Below are 23,556 nucleotides of genomic sequence, written 5' to 3' on the forward strand. Positions count from 1 at the left end.
GCCACTGGACCCAGATGGCTCCAGAGGAGAAAGTGAGGCTGGTGACCTTGCACAGCCCTCCCTCACTTAAATCCAATTTGCTTGCACGTCATGGTGTCACCTCCCTGATGTCATGGTCCTCTTCAAGAAGGCAGGACAAAAACAGTCATTGTTCCAGTGAAAACAACAGGATAAGTAAAGTTGGTGGTTCAATACATTATGAACTTGATTCTGGAGGCAATAGATAACATGACTGAAATGTCGTCCACAGACAGCTTTCTATGCAAGTGCCTAAAATACAGGGACTTTGGATATATTTTAATAACTGTCTATAAGGTCTCAGGTTGCATTGAAGCTTTTCATGAATGGTATTGGTTGAATTAGCCATAAAAAAACTTTTAAATCATATTTTCCTTGTTTGAGCTCTCATTTTACGAACAAAGTTCACTTCTTTAAGTCTGACTAAAAGTCCATCTTCTACAGAAAGCCTTTCCCAACCTCTCTTAATGCCACTGTTTTCTTCTGTTAACCTCTATATATTTGTTTGTTGTCTCCTTCATTAGATTGAGAGCTCCTTGAGGGCAGGGACTGTCTTTTGCCTCTCTTTTTTTTTGTTGTTGTTGGGTACAGCATGAAGCAGGTGCTTAAAAAATGTTTATTGACAGATATATGAGAGCATATATCTCAATAGATATCAGTATAGATGTGTATACATACATATCAATAATTGATTTGTAACGAGCCAAGATGGAGGAGTAGAAAGACACACATATGCTAGCTCCGAACCCATAGCCCATAAAATATCTGTAAAGAAGGACTCCCAACAAATTCTGGAGCAGCAGAAGCCACAGAACAATGGAGTGGGGGAGATTTCTGTTCCAGAGAGCCCTGAAAACCTGACTCGAAAGGTCCATAGTGCACCGGACCCAGAGTGGAGCCCAGCCCTGCCTAGGCTGCCCAGCACCAAGAGGAGCAGATCCGAGCAGGCTTCAGGGACAGAATCTCCAGAGGCCGCGTGGGTCCCTCCACCCATGAGCGCCGCAGGTGAGTGAGAGAGTCTTTTTGGCTTGCTGAGAGGGGAGCAGGGTGTCTCCATAACTCAGGCCCCCTCGGGAGTCAGCAGCGGAGGCGGCAGCAGACAGGGGCTCCCCAAACAGGCAGGAGCTCGGATCCATTGTTGAAGATCTCTGCATAAACCCCCTGAGGGAACTGAGCCCCTTGTGGCAGCCCTGCCCCCACCTGAGCACCTGAACTTAATCTCACACTGAATAGCAGCCCCGCCCCCGCCCAAAGCCCTGAGGCTGGGAAGCAGCATTTGAATCTCAGACCGCAAGCACTGGCTGGGCAGGTCTGGAGGCGAGGTGGGGGTGGAAAGAAAACTCAGAAATCAAGTCACTGGCTGGGAAAATGCCCAGAAAAGGGAAAAAAAATAAGACTATAGAAGGTTACTTTCTTGGTGAACAGATAATTCCTCCCTTCCTTTTGGATGAGGAAGAACAATGCTTACCATCAGGGAAAGACACAGAAGTCAAGGCTTCTGTATCCCACACATCCAAAATAAATATACCATGTGCTCGGGTCATGGAAGAGCTCAAAAAGGATTTTGAAAATCAAGTAAGAGAGGTAGAGGAAAAACTGGGAAGAGAAATGAGAGAGATGCAAGAAAAGCATGAGAAGCAGGTCAACACCTTGCTAAAGGAGACCCAAAAAAATGCTGAAGAAAATAACACCCTGAAAAATAGGCTAACTCAATTGGCAAAAGAGGTTCAAAAAGCCAATGAGAGAAGAATGCTTTAAAAAGTAGAATTAGCCAAATGGAAAAGGAGGTTCAAAAGCTCACTGAAGAAAATAGTTTTTTCAAAATTAGAATGGAACAGATGGAGGCTAATGACTTTGTGAGAAACCAAGAAATCACAAAACAAAACCAAAAGAATGAAAAAATGGAAGATAATGTGAAATATCTCATTGGAAAAACAACTGACCTGGAAAATAGATCCAGGAGAGACAATTTAAAAATTATGGGACTACCTGAAAGCCATGATCAGAAAAAGAGCCTAGACATCATCTTTCATGAAATTATCAAGGAAAACTGCCCTGAGATTCTAGAACCAGAGGGCAAAATAAGTATTCAAGGAATCCACAGAACACCGCCTGAAAGAGATCCAAAAAGAGAAACTCCTAGGAACATTGTGGCCAAATTCCAGAGTTCCCTTGTCAAGGAGAAAATATTGCAAGCAGCTAGAAAGAAATAATTCAAGTATTGTGGAAATACAATCAGGATAACACAAGATCTAGCAGCTTCTACATTAAGGGATCAAAGGGCGTGGAATAGGATATTCCAGAAGTCAAAGGAACTAGGACTAAAACCAAGAATCACCTACCCAGCAAAACTGAGTATAATACTTCAGGGGAAAAATTGGTCTTTCAACGAAATTGGGGACTTTCAAGCATTCTTGATGAAAAGACCAGAGCTGAAAAGAAAATTTGACTTTCAAACACAAGAATGAAGAGAAGCATGAAAAGGTAAACAGCATAAGGGACTTACTAAAGTTGAACTGTTTGCATTCCTACATGGAAAGACAATATTTGTAACTCTTGAAACTTTTCAGTGTCTGGGTAGTGGGTGGGATTACACACACACACACACACACACACACACACACACACACACACAGAGACAGAGACAGAGAGCACAGAGTGAATTGAATAGGATGGGATCATATCTTAAAAAAATGAAATTAAGCAGTGAGAGAGAAATATATTGGGAGGAGAAAGGGAGAAATGGAATGGGGCAAATTATCTCTCATAAAAGAGGCAAGCAAAAGACTTTTTAGTGGAGGGAAAAAGAAGGGAGGTGAGAGAAAAACATGAAGCTTACTCTCATCACATTCCACTAAAGGAAGGAATAAAATGCACACTCATTTTGGTATGAAAACCTATCTTACAATACAGGAAAGTGGGGGAGAAGGGGATAAGCAGGGTGGGGGGGAGGATGGAAGGGAGGGCAATGGGAGGAGGGAGCAATTTGAAGTCAACACTCTTGGGGAGGGACAGCATCAAAAGAGAGAATAGAAGCAATGGGGGGCAGGATAGGCTGGAGGGAAATATAGTTAGTCTTACACAACATGACTATTATGGAAGTCATTTGCAAAACTACACAGATATGGCCTATATTGAATTGCTTGCCTTCCCAAAGGGAATGGGTGGGGAGGGAGGGATGAAGAGAAGTTGGAACTCAAAGTTTTAGGATCAACTGTCGAGTACTGTTCTCACTACTAGGAAATAAGAAATACAGGTAAGGGGGTATAGAAAGTTATGTGGCCTTACAGGACAAAAGAGAAGATGGGGACAAGGGAAGGGAGGGATGATAGAAGAGAGGGCACATTGGTGATAGGGGCAATTAGAATGCTTGGTGTTTTGGGGTGGGGGAGGGGACAAATGGGGAGAAAATTTGGAACCCAAAATTTTGTGAAAATGAATGTTAAAAGTTAAATAAATTAATAAAAAAATAATAATTGATTTGTAATAGTCATACATTTCTACTAATTTATTATACATAAAACATATGTAAATGTGTGTATATGTGTATTTATGCGTATGTATCTATCAGTTGGGCAGCTCAGTGGATAGAGCTGGGTCTGGAGTCAGCGAGACACCAGCCTTACTTACTCACTGTGTGATCCTGGATCACTTAACTTGGCTTGCCTCAGTCCACTGAAGAAGGAAATGGCAAACCACTCCAGTGTCTTTGCCTAGAAAACTCCATGGACAGTATTGGTGTGCTATGGTCCACAAAGTTATAAAGAGTTCAACACGACTGAGCAGTGAAAACCCATTGACTGTCAATTGTGAGGGACACACATATCCACTGATATTATCATACATTATAGACACACTCATACATAAAACACATATGTGCACACATACATCCATGGGTATATGGATATATTTTATCTCCCTTGCGGACTGTGAGAGACACCCTCTTCATCACGGAATGAATAAATGGCCCTTCTCTCCTGTCTCAGTATCCCTGACTGCTCGTCCACAGCAGAGCCTGGTCAAGGGGGCCCCTGGACTCAAGACATGCTTGTTGCCTGGTCTCTGTGGTCCTGTGACGTCACTTCCCCCCCCCCCCCCCGTCTATTACCTTCTCTGTGAAACAAAGGGATGGACTACGCGTTCTCTGTCTCCCTACCCTCTCTACGTCTATGACCCCTCCCTGTGCCTCAGTTTCCTTCTCTGCCCAATGAGGGAGCTGGTCCAGCCCCTCTGGGGTCCCTCCCAGTTCTCCTGCCCTGCTGGGCTCGGGTCCAAGATATCGTTGGTGCAGTGGCCAGAGCTGTGGACCTGGCTCCTCACGTTCTCGTTCCAGCGCAGACAAGACCCTTCTCTCGTCCGGACCCCATCCTGGGCAGCCTCCTCCTGCCCCCACATCCCCACACCCCACCCCACCCTCTGGGAGTGTTTTCCGGAAGTGCCCTTGTGCTTCATTTGCATAACGGGACCGTTTGGCCCCGAGCAGATGTTGGCATGGAAGGGTAACGTGCGGGAGACTGGAGGCCCGAACTCCAAGCCTCGAAAGATGTGTAGGTCCTAGAGGAAACGCGATGCCCAGAAGGCTGGGACGGAGAGAAGGGCCAGCTGTGGGTCACCATGACCGCAGAGGGAGTCTGTGAGCTGGCCCCAGGTACCCCGCCCGCACCTAGGTCAGACATGATTTTATCTTGAAGTGCCAGCGAGCTCAGCACAAAAAAAGGCTTAAGACTAGCAGAAGCGGGTTGGGGGTTCCGTGGGACTTCTGGACCTGCTCTTGAAGACGATCCCCGGCTGACTAATGAGCTGGTTTCCTCGAATGGACGACGCTGCCTTCCTTCAAGAGAACAGGACTGTGGCGTGGTTCACGTGGAGCGGGCCGAAAGGCCGGAGCGCTACCTTCTGGAGAAGAGCTCGGGCTGCAGAAAGCGCTGACGTGGCGGCCACACGTGCCACGAGTCACCTGGGAGCTGCGGACAATTCCCGAGCCGGCCGGCGGGGCGGACCTGAGGGGACCTGGACTCCGAGGCCTCTCCCGGAGCTGCGAGACGCCCCAACGCCAAACGGGTAGCTGTATACTCAAAGCACCCTGTCTTTCTGCCGTTTGACTCGTGGCCCGCGGGCTCATTCGCTCCGATGACATATGAAGAGGAGGGAGGCGGGCCGCCGGCCTGGAGCCAGCCCCGAATGGGACGGAACCTATGCTGTGTGACTCCACTATGAGCTGGATTGGGTACGGAACCCCCTGTGCTTGGTGATAGAGTGCAGCCCTCCGAAGGTTGCCGGGGCTCGCACGCGAGCTGGTCTGCTAGAGAGGCGAGCGCCCCCGGCAGCTCGAGCCTCCCTGGAGGTGGGAGGGGGTCCCTCCTTCCGCTGTGAGTTGGACAGATACCGAAGCTTTTGGCAAAGCAGGAGACGCGCTGTGAGGACTACATTGAGCCTCGACTGGGAGCAGACTAGGGCCTAGCCGCCTCTTCCTTCCCCTCCCCCCTTTTGTTGGTCTTCTCTGTATGGCCAAAATCCACCTTACTCTTGAACCGACGGGAGCGCGACCTGGCCCCGGGGCTCCCACGGAAGCCAGGGGGGTTTCCAAAAGCGCTTTTGAAAAGCAATGGACTGTGGCTGGAGTCCGGGCCGGACTGAGGCGCCCTGGGATCTCGAGACAACCAACTAGGGACTCCCCGAAGTGCTGATGGGGTCCAAAGGGACTGGACAGACCTCTGAGATTGTAGAGGGCCCATGGCCTCCGAGGCCTGCTGGGAAGTGGGGGGACGGGACAACAGCTAAAATATTGAAAATAATTGTCTGTGTCTTTGCTTTGTGAATTGCGAGGACAATAAAATGCCCGGAGCTTGAACGTTTCGTTTCTTTGTACTAGTCCTAAGGTCTTGGGAGGGGGGAGGATAGTGGGAGGAGGGTGTCCCTGAGTCCTAAGACCTAGGCTATCGCGATAGTGGCTGACGTAGCTAGAGTGTTCCCCTCCCATTAAAAGTGTTAGCTCCCTGAAGGCAGGGCGCGCACCCTGCAGGGCTGTGTGCGGCGGGAAAAGCCCAGATCTGAGCCTCAGTTTCCCAATTGTCCGGAAGAAGAAGAGGTCGACCTACAGGGAGGACGCTAGAGTGGGTGGAAACTGGGGGAAGGCGGGGCCGGGCGCTCCTCGGCTCTTCTCCCAGGGGGCGGGGCTGGGGAGGAGAGGAAAAGGCGGAAGCGGAAGCTTCTGCGTGGGTTCACGCCCGACGCCGCCGCGCCGGGCCAACCGGCTACTGCCCCGGAAGCCGCGCTCCGCTCCGGCGTCCGCCATGGCCCGCAAGAAGAAGAAGAAGGACCGCGACGGGAACCAAGCCCGCCTCGTGCTCACCTTCGACGAGGAGAAGCGGCGGTGAGCCCTCCTTCCTTCTCCCAGGGTGCCCCCGCAGCTAGTGGTCTGCCCCAGGAACCACGTGGTTCCCTCCTGAGAGCCTCCCCCTCCCGAAGGTCATGGTCTGCCCCAGGAACCACGTGGTTCCCTCCTGAGAGCCTCCCCCGTCCCGAAGTTCATCGTCTGCCCCAGGAACCACGTGGTTCCCTCCTGAGAGCCTCCCCCTCCCGAAGGTCATGGTCTGCCCCAGGAACCACGTGGTTCCCTCCTGAGAACCTCCCCCGCCCCTCAGTTCTTGGTGTGTCCCAGGAACCACGTGGAACTCTCTGCGGTTTGGGGGCGGCGCTGCCTCGACGGTTCCGGTTCTGCCTGCTGGCAGTGTGGCTTCGGGACAGCCTCAGTTTCCCCTACTGTCTCAGAGCCTTGTTTTTTTTAGTGGGAGGAGGACTTTAAGGAATTAAAAATAAGTTTATAAACAATCCAGGCGTTGGGGGGAGGTGTTGGAGATGACCCAGTACCCCCTTACCTGAAGTCCCCCAAGGATGGGGCAAGCGTCCCCTGCCCCCGCCGTGGATGGGTTCCGAGTATAGACAGTGTAGATGGAAGTCCATGCACTGGCCAGGTGGCTGCCCCACTATGCTGAGGGTGGGGGCCTCAGGAGGGGCCAGACAAGCCGTCCAGACCTGCCCCGGCCCCCTCCCCCCACGTTATGTGGTCCCGAGATGCTTCCTTTATGGAGCCCTCATCTTTGGTCTGAGGGCCTCCTGCCCCCCTTCACCCCCCCACGTCAGGCCTTTACCAGTCTGACAAGCCCTGCAGGGGCATCATGGGGCAGTGCCCGGCTCAGGGCCTTAGAATCAGGACCTGAGGTGAAATTCGAGCAAGCTACTCCAGCCCTTCTGCCTGGGTTTCCCCGGGTAGAACGGGTCGCTAACAGCTCCCATCTCCGAGGGTTGTTGTGGAGATGGCAGGGGCTCTGCCCTTTGTGAGGTAAGTACTGTGGTGAGTTTGGAGCGCTGAATGTCAGTAGTTATACACAGATCAGACGTGTTGGGATGCATTTATAACAGGTGTGTTTTACAAAGAAGAGGATGCCTCAGCTGGGCCAGCCTTAGGCATAATTACCCTGTCTTGTTTGGGGTTTTGCTCTATAAAAGGGCACTGCCCATGGATGGGGCTGTCCACCCTTGAGGGAGCATTCAAGTCCCTGGGAGTGAGGCAGACTCACTCCTTCTGCTGCCCCTCGACTATCCTGGCCCCCTCCTTGTTCTCTGCAGGGACTACCTGACCGGCTTCCACAAGCGGAAGGTGGAGCGGAGAAAGGTGGCCCTGGAGGAGATCCGTAAGAAGCTGAAGGAGGAGCAGTGCAAGCTCCGAGCAGAGGTGCCTGGGTCCTGCGGGGGGGTGGCCTTCTGCTTCCTTTGACAGCAGTTTCCATTTATACATGACCACCCCCTGGCCTCCTTCCTCATGGCCCTGGGGGTGTCAGCAGATGGACCTGGGGCTCACAGAGGCCAGGTCACCCACTGCATGGCTTAGGGTTGGGGGTCTGAGCCCAGGACCCTGGCCACCAATTCCTTCCTAGAGGCTTGTGGTCCCCTGGGGTGGGAGGAGGCCCCAAGACCAAACCGGACTTTGGCTGGTGGCTGCTCTGTCCCAAAGGGCCCCTGCTCAGACCTGCCCCCTCCCATTCCAGCGCCACAAGGAGTATCTGAAGATGCTGAAAGATCGGGAAGCGGCTTTGGGTAAGTCCTAGAGTCGGGGAGAAGCAGAGATTCCCCCCACAGCCCCAAGGATCTGGGGAAATGGTTGTTATCCTGAGCCCAGACCCTTTAGGGCCACTGGGGGCCCAGAGGCCTCCACCTAACTCAGGCCCATTGCAGAGGAGGCAGATGAGCTGGACCAGCTGGTGACCTCCAAGACTGAGTGTGTGCAGTATGACCACCCCAACCACACAGTGACAGTGACCACCATCAGTGACCTGGACCTCTCAGGGGCCCGGTGCCTGGGGCTGCCCCTGCCTGGGGTAGGTGCAGAGCAGCCTGAGCCAGAAGGGGCAAGGGGGGAGGGGGGATGGGATAAGAGAGCCTGTAGTGCTTTGGAGCATTGTGGAGAGGGAGGGTCCAAGAATGGGCCAGGAGCTGAGGGGGTTGGGGGGGGAGGGAAGGGTAGCAGAGTCAGAACTAGCTCAGTCTAGCCTGGCAGACAACCATGAAGGGCAAGGGGGTGCAGTCATCAAAGGACAAAGGACCCTCATGAGAGACGTGTCTGGTCCAGGAGGGAGCTTAGAATGGGAATGTCAGAGAAGGGGGCTGATCTGTCACTTTGCTGACCACCCACATCGTTTTACAGATGAAGTGGGAGGTTCAAGCAAAAGGGGAGAGGGGAATCGTTATCCAGAGTCCCATAAACAGTGATTCCTGAAAATAGTGGGGAGACTTTCAAAGGAGGAGGGATCCTCACTGCTAGAGGGACTGCCAGCCCTTCCAGATTTCGTTGGCCCCAGACCTCAACCTCTTGGGTAACCCCTGCCCCAGGGTAAGTCCTACCTGCTCCTCCAGGGAGAAGGGGACCCTGGAGCACAGACCCTCGCAGATGAACCCATCAGTGCTTTGCCCAAGAAGTCTCGGAACCCCTTCCTGTCTCAGAGGTGAGCACTGCTCTTCCACCCCTGCTCTCGGGGTGCCCTGACCTGTTGGTACCAGCAGAGGGTACTAGAGGCCTGCACAGCTGGCTGCAGCAGGGAGCCCCCCAACATTGAGGGGGCTGAAGAAGATTCCCTGGGAGTCCTGGTGCCCCAATCTTTCCCCCCACCCCAGCCAAGAGCAATCTTTGGTTCTTTCCATCAGGAAATAGCTAGTCTCTCTGGTGCCCCCCATGGTTCAGGGTGCCCAAGTTGGAGATGGAGGGCACTGGTTGGCTCCTTGCCAGGGGCTAGAGAACAGCTTGGTTTGGAAGGGGACTGGACGGGCAGGTTCTGGTCAGTGCTGAGACTCCCTTGGGGCCTGGCAGACTTGTCAGCAACAGCCGGCCTTTACTTCCTCTTACATATGTAATGATGAACACATGCACATGCATGTTCATCTGTCTGTTGGTGCTTTTAACCGTTGCTACTTTATCCCCGTGACATGCCAGTCCTCAGGGCACTGCCCCCTTTGATGCTTGAGATCCTTCTTTTCCTGGGGAATGTTCCATTGATGTTCCTTCTTTCCCTCCTTTGGGATTCCCATCTGTCCCCATCAAGCCAGGGAAACGGACCCCAGTGGTCAGAAGCAGGGGACCAGGTTCTGGTGTGTACCTGGTTGGGAGGCTACTTGGTGTCACGGGTGGCACGTGGGGCTTGGGAGATCTGGCCTTGCCCCTTGTCTGACTGCAAAGGAGACAATCGGACCTCTGCCGTGGGGTCCCTTCAGCCTCCATCTCTAGGCCTTTGTCACATCCCTGCTCTCAGCCCTATTCTCTGTAACAACTTCGGTCCATCCATGATCCTGTGACCCCTGCCTGATGATGTACACCATATATCCTGCACCACTAGCCCACCACCTTGGTGGGGGGGAGGGGAGCTTTAAACACCCACCTTCTACCTCCGGGTCCTTTGGTCATTGTCCTGGGGGGAGCTTTGGTGCTCCACTGCCGCAACCTCTGATCTCTCCCTCGCAGGATCTCCTCTCTCACAGCCTCCCTCCATGCACGGAGCCAGAAGCGGGCCAAGAGGAAGCACCCCCATCCGCACCATAGCCTCAACTCCACCAAGAAGCCACCTAGTGCCACACGGACCAGCAAGACACACCGCCGCAGGATGACAGGCAGGGCAACAGGCAGGGCAGGGAACAGGAGAGATGGGGGCCTGGGATAGTGGGGGGGGCCTTTCCTCCATGCCCTCCCTTTGTCACCCCCTCCTCAAGGCTGGCATCTTCTGAAAGCTGCCATGAAGCCCACCCTCCTGCCTTTGCCACCTGGGCCTTGTGCTCTCCCAGCTCAGGAGGCCCGGGTTCGAGCCCCCACAACCCAGGTCTGAGCTTTGAGGGCCTTGAATTGAACCCTCTCATAGACACTTCAGTATTGTTCACCCTGCCTACACCGAGGTGGGTGGGAGGGTGTATTATAACCTTCAGTAGTGAACAGCAGGGCAGAATGGGCAACTCTGGGATATTTGGAGGGTCCTTAAAGAAGCAGTGTTAGATGAGTCCTGTTGGTTGATCTGGGAAGTGTGGAGAGTCAGTCAGGCAGTTAGTAAGTACCTACTGTGTGCTAAGTACAGTCCTTGCCACTAGAGACACAAGTTTGAGGAATTAAACCTTCTGTGAAAGGAGCTTATGTGTTTGATGAGACTCCCAGAGTGGAATGAGCTGCTTTGAGCAGCAGTGAGTCCCCCATGACTGAAGGTCTTCAAGGAAAGGCTGGGTGGCCACCTGGGCTTTGTAAAGTTGGAAAAAGAAAAATTGCTGACAGCTCTGCAGTTATAGTGGCTTTGTGAAATTCTGTTTTAAAATATGTTTTCATTTTATTATTTCCCAATTACATTTTTGAAATTTTTTAGCGTTCATTTTTTTTCACATTTTGAGTTCCAAGTTCTCTCCCTTCCCCACCCCTGGAGAAGGCAAGAAATGTGGTATCGATTACATATGTGAAGTCATGCAAAACAGTCCCATGTTGGCCAGATTGGGCGGTCGTTGAATTCCATGATACTGAAGCACACTGTGCTAAGGGCTTTGCAATGATCTCATGTGATTCTTACAACAACCCTGGAGAGGTAGGTGCTGTTAGCCCATTTTACAGGTGAGGACATGGGTAAATGGATGTTAAGTGTCTTGCTCAGGGTCGCACAGATGGTACAGGACTGGATTTGAACTTGGGTCTTCCTAACACTAGGCCCAACATTGGCGCCCACAAGGAGACTATTACAGTAGACCATGGGAGAAGCACTGAGAGGCTAGCCTAGGTTTGTAGCCTTGGGAGTGGGCAGGAGAGAATGGACTTCAGAAATGTGGAGACACATTCAAGCAGACTTGAGAAGGGGGAAATGGGGGGGGGGTGCAGTCCTGAGTCCTTGTTGGGGGGAAGATGTGACCATTTTTTCTTTTTGAACCTGGGCTCTATACTCAGGACACAACCTGTCCCTCCTTAGTAAGGCAGGGATACACACTGACCACAGCAAGGCTATGAACTCTTCTGTGAGAAGCCTTCAGAAGCCTCTGCCCAGCCCTGCTGGAGACTTGCCAGTTTAGTCTGTTTTACCCAAATGGTATCACCCAGCACAGTGCTTTTCCCCCTTTCTGACAAGCACAGCACCCAGCATCCCTGACTTTGCTTCCAAAACTCTTAATTTGCCCTACAAGGATAGAGGCTTGCTACCATCTCTGAGGAGCCAGCAAGGAATGTGCCAGGCTCCCAAGGCAGGAGTCTGGGCATGTTTGGAACTTTGCGGCTGGCTTTGAGAAAATGCCCAACCTCAGGAAGAAAAGAGCCTTGTTTGGGGTTCAGCGGTGGGGACCTGGGGATGGGGGGAGATGTGGCTCTGTCCCTCTGCCAAAGCTGATAGTCCAGAGAGTTTGAGTAACCTCCCCAGAGTCCCAGAGCCAGCACGTGGTTTGGGGCAAGAGGACCCCAGGACTTCATGAGTGGGAGGCTGGCTCCCAATGCGACCTCCTAGGGACTCTGGGGACATGATCCCGTCTTTTCTGATGGGACCAGAAGAACCTCCTCCCATCAGGAAGCTTTTAAGTTTTTGTGTGGTAGGACATACACATGTGTCCATAACACATACATGTCTGTGTATGTACTTACACATGCATGATGCACATATGCATCTGCACTCAAATATGTGCAGGAACACAAATTTACACAATAGATCCAATGCGCATGTACATGCTTACATATACATGTGATTATATGCATATACCTGTGCATGTACACATACATAAACATGCATGGTTACATGTACTTGTCCAACACAATGTCTGCATACAAACATTCGCATGTGAGCACATGCCCATGTGCATGCATGCACGCTATACATACATGCACATACATGGTAAAAGACAAGAGAGGGCTCCCTAGAAGCGGGCTGGGGTTTGGATACCGAAGCCCTGCACACAGGAGGCACTGAAGGATTGCTTTCTCTGCAGAGCTGGACAGGGCCCCAGACTTCACTACTCTACCCCCTCGATCTAATCCAACCCCTTCATCTTTCTGATGAGAAGGAGGTTAAGTGATTTGCCATCACACAGAAAACCTCGGAGCGGGGATTGGAACCCAACGCCTTTGATTCTGGGGTCAGGAGATGACTTGAGTCTTAAGGCAGAGGGGAGGTGAAGCACTCCCTGCGTCCCAGGTGCAGGGGCACCCAGCTTGAATGCTCAGAGGTCCCCCAGGGCAGGTAAATTTGGGGAGCTGCCAGCAGCCTGTCAGGGCTGGAATGTTGAGTTCAAGGAGGGAGGAGTGCACGTGGGTGTGGGAGGCTCAGTGACCTCTCTAATCACCCCTTCCAGCTACCATGTCGGGTCTCCCTCCCAGTGTGTTGCCAGGGCTAGAAGGCAGAGGCTGGCAGGTGCCAGCCATAGCAGCCACTGGAGGGTGGCCAGAACACAGGATGGCTGTCCCTGAGATGGTGGCAGAACCTCAGACTCCCGACGTGCACAGTTCCTGGCCGCTGTGGGTCTATGCGATCCCAAGCCGGGCTGCCCCAGGGCTGGGGCGAAGAACTGTACAGGGTGTGGATGGGATTAACCCACTTATTGTCTGCAGCTTCAGGGATCCTTAACAAGTCAGACCGGCTGCTCCTGCTTCCCCTGGACTGACGTGGGCTTGTGCTTGAAAACGCCTTGGTATTTGGTTTCTACATCTCTCTCATTTCTGAATGTATCCCTCTCCTTTTCCTTCTATTGAGCCATCCCTTGTACCAGAAAATAAACATAAAAGGGGGAGGGGGGAGCAGCTCAACTAAACAACTTATAGCTATAATAAAAATCACAGCTTACATTTCTAAAGAACCTCCTCTGTGTTGAGCACTGGGCTACAAATTTTTACAAATTTAGTGTTTGGTCCTCAGCAACCGTAGGAGGTTAGTGTTATTACTCAGTGAGGAAAATGAGGCAGTCAGCTGTTAAGGGACATGTCTGGTGTCACACAGTGGTCGGCCTGATTTAAAGTCAGATCATCCTGATTCCAGACCCAGAGTTCAATCTGTAGTGCCACCCAGCTACTCCATGTTGGCAGAGTCTGACATTATATAATGTTCCCCACCTCTACCAGGGAAGTCAGGGAGATATATTTTGTTATTTCTTGGAACTAAACTTAGTAATGAACACAGCAGAAGAAAACACTTTCCCTGAAACCAAAAGACCTGAGTTCTAATCCACCCTCTGACACATTGGTTAATGGTATAGGTGACAAACATCAAATTAGCTCCATTTTCAAGATGAAGAAACCAAGGCACAGACACATAGTGTGACCTTCCCAGTGTCACTTTTGGGGGGTAGGAGTGTTCATATTTCCATTGTCAGAGTTACTGAGGATCGTGCTCCCCAAGTTCTGTCTTCTCCCTGCATCATCTCAGAGTGGTCTGATACCCAAGTTTTTCTGTGTTTTTCACAGCCTCCTTTCTTTCGATACTTTCATGGAGCTCTTTGATCATCCCCCACTTGATGGGGTCCACACTTTTCAAAGGAAGACCTCAGTAAGTGTTGCGGGGCAGGTGGTAAGGACCCAGAGGAACCACAAGTGAGGTCACTCGGAGTGGTCCAGCTTCTTCCTCATTTCTAAGGTTAGGACAATAAACCTTTCCAGCCAGGGTCTCAGAGCTGCTGACCTATAGAACCAGAGGGACGACCCAGATCTAGGCTACCTGGGTTTCTGACTCAGTAGCACTGTCTGTCACCTACTGTGTGTGACCTTACTTAAATCTCACTCCTACAAGATAAAGGGGTTTCCAAGGCTCCTGCAACTTTCAGTCATGGGAGCCCTGGGGATGCATATCGGGGCATCCAATGCTTTTCTCTATAGCCAGACCTTCAGTCCTCCTTTGAGCCCCCTTCCATCCATAGTTTTCTCTCAACAAGTAACCAGTGTGAGTCCCTTGGCCACTCTGGCCCCTACAACCACCCTGGTAGGTGAGAGAGTCACTGGGATCCTCAGTACTTCAACTGGCCTCTTGAGTCTTCCATCTGTAGTGAATGGAAAAAAACCCAGCTAACTTAGTCAGGATCAGATTGCCACCAGAGGTCCCAGCCTTCTACCCGCGGTCAGTGTGGACTCTTTCTGTGATCCAGCCACACCCAGGGCTCTCCCCTCTCTCTCTGGGGCCTGAGGCTGCCCAGTGAACTGGAGAGAATCCACAGCCTCAAAATTACAAACTGCTTGGGACCCAGGGCCACAGCCAGTGCCCTCTGGGTGAAGTTCATGCTTTAGGAGAGTAGAGATGGATGGCCACGGGCCACGGGGAAGGCCTGACCATAGCCACCCCTCAGCACCACTAGGACCTAGGAAGTTCTGGGGCCACTATGTGCTCACCCATCCTTGTGCAGAAGGACGTTGGCCTCCAAAAGAGAAGCACAGCGTGTAGAGCGTCCACCGCAAACCCAGGTGAAGTCCCTTGGACTCTGGGCTTCAGTTTCCTCATCTCTAAAATGGGTACATAGGTTTGATGACTTCTAAGGTCCCTTTCTATGATCCTATTATGGGGAGTGAAGAGGGGCTTCTATTCAGACTAGAAAGGGAGGGTTGGGGAGGAGCTCTCTACAAGTCTGAAACTTGTAGTCTGGTCTTTCCCATGAAGCATTTTGCTGCCTCAGTTACCCCCTCCTTGACCTGATGGTGGTGAGACTTTGTCTCCTGGTCAGGATGGAGGGTGTGATAAAACTCTCCAGTGAAAAGAAAACCTGAGACAAGGTAATTATTGGGGATCCACTGGGTCAGAGTTCAAATGGAAGGGATGCCTAGAGTGAGTGGAGGGCCTCCTGTTGAATGGGAGTGCCGAAGGGAAGCCAAGGGGTGGCCTCCTCATTGAGGCCAAAGCCTGACCTCTCTGCCCCTGACCCCTCCCATTTAAATATAAAAACAATATTGGGCATGTCCAAAAGATCTGACATCTTTTATTATCAGGTGGTTCACCTCACAGCCGTGTAAGGTGGAATTTACCCTCATTTTACAGAAATGTACAGCTAGCTAGCAGCTGTCTTGGGTAGGGTTTGAATTCAGATGTTCCTGACTCCAGGCCTCTGAACCACCTGAATTTCTTTTCTGTCAACAATGAAGTCAAGTCCTCTGGATCTAAACCCAGGATTTGTCCCCCTGCCTTGACTCTCCGTTTAAGAATTTAAACTGTAGTTGAACCCCTGGGAGCTGAACAGGTTACAGAGAGAAGAGAAGAGGGTTCAGGGGCCAAGCCCTGGGGCATACCCACCTAGAGGGGAGACGATGTGGATGAAGCCACATAGGCATTTGTCTCATTTTGTCTACCAATCCCAGAGCCCAGGGAGTAGTAAACACTTAACAAAGGCTTGTTGATTGATTCATGGGAGGGATTTCACTTTAGGTTACTTGGTGTTGGAATTAAGGACCCCGAGGGCCCTCGCAGCTTCAAAATTCTGTGAATGTCCAGATTCAAACTTCCCTCCATCCCCGCTTCCCCCACCGATGGACAATGACGATCTTGTGCAAGTTATTTACCTTGGGTCTCAGTTCCCTCATCTGTAAAATGATCTTAAAGGCCTTTGAGGTCCCTCCTAGCTAGGATCCTAAGCCATTTAACTTCCTTGTGCCTGAGTTTCCTGTTCTGTAAAATGAGATCTCCCACTCGGTAGCCTCCTCTGATCCCACGTACAATGATAAACCATCATGTTTCATGGTTTGCAAAGAGCTTTCCTAATAACTCCTCCTGAAGAGTCACTTTCTCACTTTGGATTTCAGAACCCATGTCTGTACCCCTGAATCAAAGGGTGATGGCCAGGGGTATAGAATGAAGGTACTGGTTCAGGAAAGAAGGTATTGTGTTTGAGAGATGGTATAGCTATAAAACTGGCAAGATTTAAGGTTCCCTGAAAACCTTGGCCAGCTAAGGGGAGCAGTGCATAGAACACCAGATCTGGAGGCAGGAAAATCTAAGTTCAAATCCAGCCTCCAACACTTAGTGTGACCCTGGACAAGTCATTTCACTCTCTTTGCTTCAGTTTCTTCATCTGTCAAACGAGCTGAAGAAGAAAATGACAAACCACTCCAGTATCTCTACCAAGAAAACCCTAGTCGCAAAGTCACAGTCAGACATGACTGAAACAACTGAATAACAACATTCTATCATTGTGTAGATATGTGCCAAATAAATATAAGATAATTTGTGGGGAAGGCAACTAGAAGGACCAGGGAAAGCTTCAGGTAGGAGGTGGCCCTTAAACTGAGCTATGAAGGAAAATAGGGATTCTAAGAGATGGAAGGAGTGCATTCCAGGCATAGGGAAAACAGCCTGGTGCAGAGTACAGGTACAGAGATGGGATAGAATTATGAACATGGATTATCCTGTCTAGAGAACAGCAGAAGTTTGTTTGACTGGATTTGCAAAAAGTGGAGTCCTAGAAGACCCCTTACAGGCAGGGGAGGAAATGAGGCTGACACAGGGATGGTTGATCTAGGAGCCAAACCAAGGTCTATCTTCCAATTCCATTTCTAGTGCTTTAATTTTTTATTATTTTAAATGTTCTCTGTACAGCACTTCCTCCACTCCAGGCTCAGATGGACTCACTGATACCTGCGAGTTTCCTCCTTAGGGCAAGGGGGTGGGTGAGAGAAGCATTCCACTCAGCAATTTCTGGGGCCTCAATTTCCCCATCTGTAAAATGGGGTAATAATACCTCTCCCTTACCTATGTCACAGGAAAGGTGTGAGGCTCAACTAGTTCAACGTAAAAATATCCCAGAGGTACCTAGGCCTCCCTTGTGAGAAGGTGCTGTGTGGTTTTAAGGGCTTATTATTTTTCTCTTTCACAGTCATTTTTCTCTTCTCGCCCTGTTCGTGCCCACAGATCTCTGGATGTGCCCTGGCTTGTCTGCTCCAGCACTGCCTCTTGGATGCCCATCCTCCTTGCTTCCCCCTCCGGGTATTTTTTTTGGAGGGGGGGTTCTTTAACGCTGGAGAAACACCAACTCCCTTCTAAACCTGTGTGGTATCCCAGGATTTAGAGTTGGAAAGGACCTTGGACAACATTTTAGCCAGTCAAACTGAAGCTCCGAGAGGGAGAGGGATTTACTCAAGATGATTGTACAGTTTTGTTTTTTTTTAATTTTCAAATCAAAATCTGTTTTCTTTTTCCCCACCTCTTTGAGAAGGCACAAAAAGTGAAAAATCCCTCTTAACGACCATGTACAGTCAAGAGAAACAAGTCCTCATATGGTCAAGTTAAAAAAAAAAGTCTCAGTCTGCGTGAAGCTGAGCACTTTGTCTGTCTGTCAGGAGCTAATACAGGCGCATCTGATCCCACCTCTGGTAATAACTACCTCTGTGATCTTGGGCAAAGCAAGTCACTTCCCCGGGCCTCAATTTCCCCATCTGCAAATGAAGGTGTTGGACTAGATGGAGTGAGAGATGCCTTCCAGCCTGTCAGCTGGGATTGTAACGTGGAGAATGAGTAACCCTTGAAGGTCCTAATGCCTGGGGCAGGTGTGAGGGGGTAAAGAGAAGAGTGAGGGTGAGTTGAGGTCAGAGAGGAATCAGGCAGGGTCTTCTCCTAAGGCACCCCGAAAGGGAGCTAGCTGTGTCTTGCTTAGCTTAGGAAGCTGGACCAGCCACTAATGACTAGATTGGCCTGGCTTGGGAACGCCACCACCCTCTTGGTCCAAACCATCCCTTTTATGGCTTTCTCAGGGACAGATCTGTTCATGGCCCTCCCATGAGTTAAGAGCCTTGAGATCAATGCTGGGGAAAGTACAAAACTTAGGATCAAGGAATTCTAGCTCCAGAGGCCACTGAATCCAACCACCTAATTTTACCCATGAGGGAACTCAGGCCCAGGCAGTTTGATGTGACTGCCCAAGATCACACAGATGTTGTCATAGATTTGAGATTCAGATCTGAGGTCTCAGAAGCCAATTCCAGAAGTTTTTTCCCCGGTACATCTTAGATAAACCACTGGCCCTGCCCTCATGGATCTTGCATTTCAGGAGATCCTTCTCTGTGTTCACTGAGTCTCTCCTATGTGGAGGGTTAGGTACTGGGTATATAGAGAGCTAAGGCAGAGACCTTGCTCTTGAGGGGAAACCCTTAACCAACCACAGGACAGAGCACATGGCAGTGCAACACATTGCATGCACCGAGTGTGTGTGTTCATCCTTCGTTGCTGAAGAAGACCATGCCACCAGAGAAATAATGACATGACTTGCACTTGACTTTGTTGTGAGGGAGGACTATGCAGGTCACCAGCCTCACTTCTCCTCCAGAGCCATCTGAATCCAGTGACCAGATATTCATCAAGATGACTGGAGATGACCCAGGATGAGGCGATTGAGGTTAAGTGACTTGCCCAAGGTCACACAGCTAGTGAGTGTCAAGCGTCTGAAGTGAGATTTGAGCTCAGGTCCTCCTGACTCCTGCACTGGTGCTCTACCCACTGCACCACCTAGCTGCCATTTGCCCTTTTTGTATGCACTATAGATTACATATAGTACATATACTATATATAGTGTAATACTATATATAATATATACGCTATATATTATACTAGATTATATACTGTATATACACTAACATTAATATATATCTTGTCAATGATACTGAATATAGCATTATAGCAATTTTGCATATAATATACTTTATATATAAACCATACACACACACACACACACACACACACACACACACACACTCTTTAGGATATTTTTTTTATTTAGGTTTAGGATCACGTTAACCCCAGATGGGTTGGTGCTTCTGCCCAGGCACTGAGGGCAGTGCGTTTCTTTTAGGCCCTTTCCATATTTTCCTTTGATTTAGGAATTGATTTTTTTTTTTTTTAGGCAATCGAGTTAAGTGACTTGCCCAGGGTCACATAGCTAGTAAGTGTACAGATTTGATCTCAGGTCGTCCTGACTCTAGAGTCAGCATTCTGTGCCCCTTGTATTTTCCTTTGAAAGTCTGTTTTTCATGCCCTTTTCAGTATAAGAAAGGGGTCCCCCATGCCATGCACATTTACTACCCTAGAGAGGCAGATGGAGAGTCAGTTCCAAAGTCCTATCTCTGCCTCATTTGAGGCTGTGTGACCGAGGGTAAGTTATTTACTTGTCTGAGCCTCTGATGAGTCTCTAAGATTAGGTTTGCAGGTGCAGGTCTACACTGGCTAACGAATTTTCTTTACCTAGAGATCCTGGTACCAACGAACTCACAAGTCTTATTATTTTAGTGTTAATTTTATTTTAATTTTTTTGTGTTCAACATTTTAAAAAATAAAAATGTTTAAAATACATTACCAAGCATTAATTTAATGCTTACAAGGTGTCAGGAGACTAACATGTTAAGTGATGGAGTTACAAAGGAAGGTAAAAACAGAGCCCTCAAAGAACTTACAACCTAATGAGACAACATACAAAAGTCTCTGTAAAGACAAGATATCTCTGGTATACTTGGAAGGTCATCCCTGAGGGGAAAGTGGACTTTGAGCTGATTCTTGAAGGAAGCTAGACAAACTAAGAGGCAAGAGTGAGGAAGGAGGGCATTCCAGGCAAGAAAGACAAAGATAAGAGATAGAGAATCATGGAAAAGGAAGAGCCAGGATGCTGGTGTAGTTGGATCTACAGTAAGGAGAGGGAGGTGCCAAGTTGGGAAGAGTTTTAAAGGCCAATCAGAGGACTTGATGTTTGATCATGGAGGTCACAGCTCCTAGAGTTCACTGAGCATGGTACAATCTACTCTTCAGACAAGTCACCTTGGCAGCTGTGAGGAAGATGGACTGCAGTGGATAAGAGACTGAGGCAGAGAAATCAGTTAGAAGCCTAGAGCAGATAACAAAAGGCAATACTAGAACCTAAGACTTCTTGACACCAAAGGGAATTTTTCTAGCCACCATGCCAGAAATCTTCTCATGGAACAAAACCAACAAATAATTCGTAGGGACCGTAAAGGCTACAAAAATTCAGAGAAGTAAGAGATCAAATGCCATGAAGCCACCTCTTTCTCTGATAATTGCCTCCTACTCTTCCATTTCCCCTCCTTCTTTAAAATGGGACCTTTTTTGTTCTTTATTTTTATTTTTAATATTCTAAGAACGTTTTTATTTTCTTTTTTCTGTTACAATTTTAACATTAATTTTTTTGTAATTTTTATAATTTTTATAATTTTATGTATTTCATATATTATATATTATTTTATATAATGTATTATATGTAATAATACATAATGTATATAATATATTTACACATTATCTAATTATATATAATAATTTATATATTCATATAATTTTATAATTTTTGAGTTCTAAACTTTCCCCCACCCTTCCATCCCCACCCCCCTCCTTAAGAAAACAAGCACTTTGATATAGATTATACATATGCAGTCATGCAAAAATATTTCCATATTAGCCATGTTGCAAAAGAGCACAAACCAAAAAAATAAAAGAAATTTTTTTTTAAAAGTATACTTTGATCTGCATTCAGACTCCATCAGTTCTTTCTCTGGAGATGGACAATAGCATTTTTCATCATAAACCTTTTATAATTGTCTTAGATTATTGTGTGGCTGAGAATGGCTAAATCTTTCACAGTTCATCATCATACAATGTTGCTGTTACTGTGTACAGTCTTCTCCTGGTTCTACTCACTTCATTTTACATCAGTTCATATAAGTCTCCCCAGGTCTCTCTGAAGTCTTCCTGTTCATCATTTCTTATAGCACAATCGTATTCCATTACAATCATATACCACAGCTTATCCAACCATTTGCCAGTTGATAGCCATCCCCTCTATGTCCAATTCTTTGCTACCACAAAAAGAGTTGCTATAAATATCATTGTAAATGGAGGTCCGGGGTTGGGAGTGGGGGGGGGGGGGGTAGCTCTCTTTGGTATAGGACTCATGGGCACAGGAAAGGAGTGTTGCTGGGATTAGAAGGAAAATCAACTAAATACAGGGTCTGGCTTCTGGGGTGTGCTGTTAAATGTTTAACAATGGGTTCTTTAAAAAAAATAGGGGCGGGGGAGATATGCCCAAGAAACATTTTAAGCTCAATCCACATCGGTACTATTTTCTCTGTCTCTTTCTTAAGTCTAAACTATTAACAAGACCATAAAGCAAGTCCAGCTTTGTACCATTAGCACCAGGTACAAATGCCCCCACTGGAGTTGAGGCAGCTCTAAGCAGCGGGAGCTCCAGCACGCTCGATTCCTGTATCCGTGAAAATACTGAGGTCTTGCTGGGGCAACTTCTTCCATTTCCCCCCTTCAAACTTGGTTCCCAATCTGGTCTCTGCTCCTGCCTGCTAACCTCAGGAACACTCCTTTCCTGTGCCCATGAGTCCTTTTCATCCTTCGTCCTTCAGGTTTTTGCCCTAAGTATCATCTTCCTCCAGAGCATTCTCTTTAAGCTCATTAATCCTCTTTTAAAAGATCATTGTTACTTGTCAGTGACTTCCCCTCTCCAAAACACACACACACACACACACACACACACACACACACACACACACACACACACACCCAAAAAATAAATCTGGAATTCTCTGCTATAACCAAGGAACAGAATTTAGCAGCCAAACAAAGCGGGGTGCACAAGGAAATGAGGTATGCCCATTCTGAATCCAGAGCTGACCCGAGGGAAACACAACTTTCCCCTCAGTCTTCTGAAGTCATATTTCTCATTTACTTTCAAACTCTCCCTTCTCCCTGATGCATAGCCACATGACTACAAACATGGCCATGTCTTCTCAATTAGAAAAAAGGTCTTACTTCCATCCATTCAAACATGTGCAAACTTAGCCCTTCTCTATGATCTTTTCCTCCTGTTCTATCTCCCTCCTCTCCTTGACAGCCTGCTTTCCTTTAAAAAATAAAATTAAAAAGTTATAGGCGCTTCCTCACCAGTGCTTCTCTTCTCACCTCTTTGCAATGTGTCTTCTGCACACCATTTGACTGAACCTTCTCTCTTCGAGGTTTCTGATGACTTCCCAATGGGCACTTATCGATTGCCTTCTTCTTTCCTGCTTGTCTACACTCCTCTAGGCTTCTCCATCCCTCACCCCACCCATGCTGGGTACTTTCCTTTCTCCTCTCCCCATTTTCACCTTCCTTTTTAGCACTGTTTTTCTCCATTCGATTGTAAACTTAAGGGCAGGGGCTGTCATTTTTATGTTTCATCAATGTTTATTTAGCACAGTGCCTAGCAGATAGTAGGCACTTAAGAAATGTTTATTGCTGACTGAAGTCCAGTGGCCTTTGTGGCATCCTCAGTCTCCTCACCCCCTCTGCAATCTGCCGATCACTCCCTTCCCCTGGATACTCTCCTCTGCCTCAGCATCAGAAACACCATCCTCTTCTGCTTACTGTCTGCCTTTCTCCGTGTATTTCTGAGTTAAACGCCCCCATACCGCTTCTCTTCCTTTTTCTAACTCCATAAGTTGGATGCTCCCCAAAGCCCTTTCCTCAGTCCTCTTCTCTCCCACCTCCCCTCTCCATGCCCTCAACAATCTCCATGCCTTCCACATCTCTCTGGTCCTGACCTCTCTCTCCTTTTTAAAGTTTAAATTTTTTTTTATTACAATCATAAAGAACCTACAAACTTCCGTTATCATCCAGTTTGTCTCTTGAAACTGTATGTTAAATTTATCAAGGTAGTAACAAAATTGCTTTTTGTGATCTCCCTCTGAACATATTGTTTTCTTCCATGTATCTTTTTAAATGTTTTATTGTTGCTCTTTCTTCTTCCTTTCTTACTTCCCTCCTTTCCTTTCTTTTTTCTTTTTCTATTCCTTCCTCCCTCCTTCCTTCCCTCCCTCTCTCTTATAACAAATAACTATATAACCAAGTAGAGCACCATATCCTTACCTCTCTTCTGAGCTCCAGACTGCCACACCTGAATGCCCCACCCTCTCTGCATCTCACGCTCCAAACACCTCCAAAACTTAGCCTCGATGCACCTGTTCTTTCTCCTGACTTCACCATGTACAGCACCCACTAATCACTTAGCCTCCTATGTCTATCCAGCTTTTTAATTCTTCAG

At 48.6% G+C, this 23,556-nt stretch overlaps 1 protein-coding gene across 1 annotated transcript; it reads left to right on the forward strand.

The window, feature by feature from the left end:
- The first annotated feature begins 3,504 nt into the window (after positions 1-3,504).
- NOL12 (nucleolar protein 12) lies at positions 3,505-10,906 on the forward strand. The gene is made up of 6 exons (XM_072656029.1): positions 3,505-6,391; positions 7,648-7,753; positions 8,067-8,115; positions 8,254-8,396; positions 8,932-9,020; positions 10,031-10,906. Exons 1-6 carry the CDS (start codon positions 6,312-6,314, stop codon positions 10,224-10,226), a joined length of 663 nt encoding a protein of 220 aa, XP_072512130.1. The 5' UTR covers positions 3,505-6,311; the 3' UTR covers positions 10,227-10,906.
- Positions 10,907-23,556: the final 12,650 nt, after the last annotated feature.

The sequence above is a fragment of the Notamacropus eugenii genome, chromosome 3 (genome assembly GCF_028372415.1).
Source record: "Notamacropus eugenii isolate mMacEug1 chromosome 3, mMacEug1.pri_v2, whole genome shotgun sequence".
In the NCBI taxonomy this organism is placed as follows: domain Eukaryota; kingdom Metazoa; phylum Chordata; class Mammalia; order Diprotodontia; family Macropodidae; genus Notamacropus; species Notamacropus eugenii.

What these genes read in the sequence shown, in the direction of transcription:
- NOL12 (XM_072656029.1), top strand. Translation starts at nt 6,312, where the DNA reads ATGGCCCGCAAGAAGAAGAAGAAGGACCGCGACGGGAACCAAGCCCGC. An exon ending in AGTGCAAGCTCCGAGCAGAG is followed by an intron (nt 7,754 to 8,066) that starts GTGCCTGGGTCC and finishes CTCCCATTCCAG; the next exon opens with CGCCACAAGGAGTATCTGAA. An exon ending in AGATCGGGAAGCGGCTTTGG is followed by an intron (nt 8,116 to 8,253) that starts GTAAGTCCTAGA and finishes GGCCCATTGCAG; the next exon opens with AGGAGGCAGATGAGCTGGAC.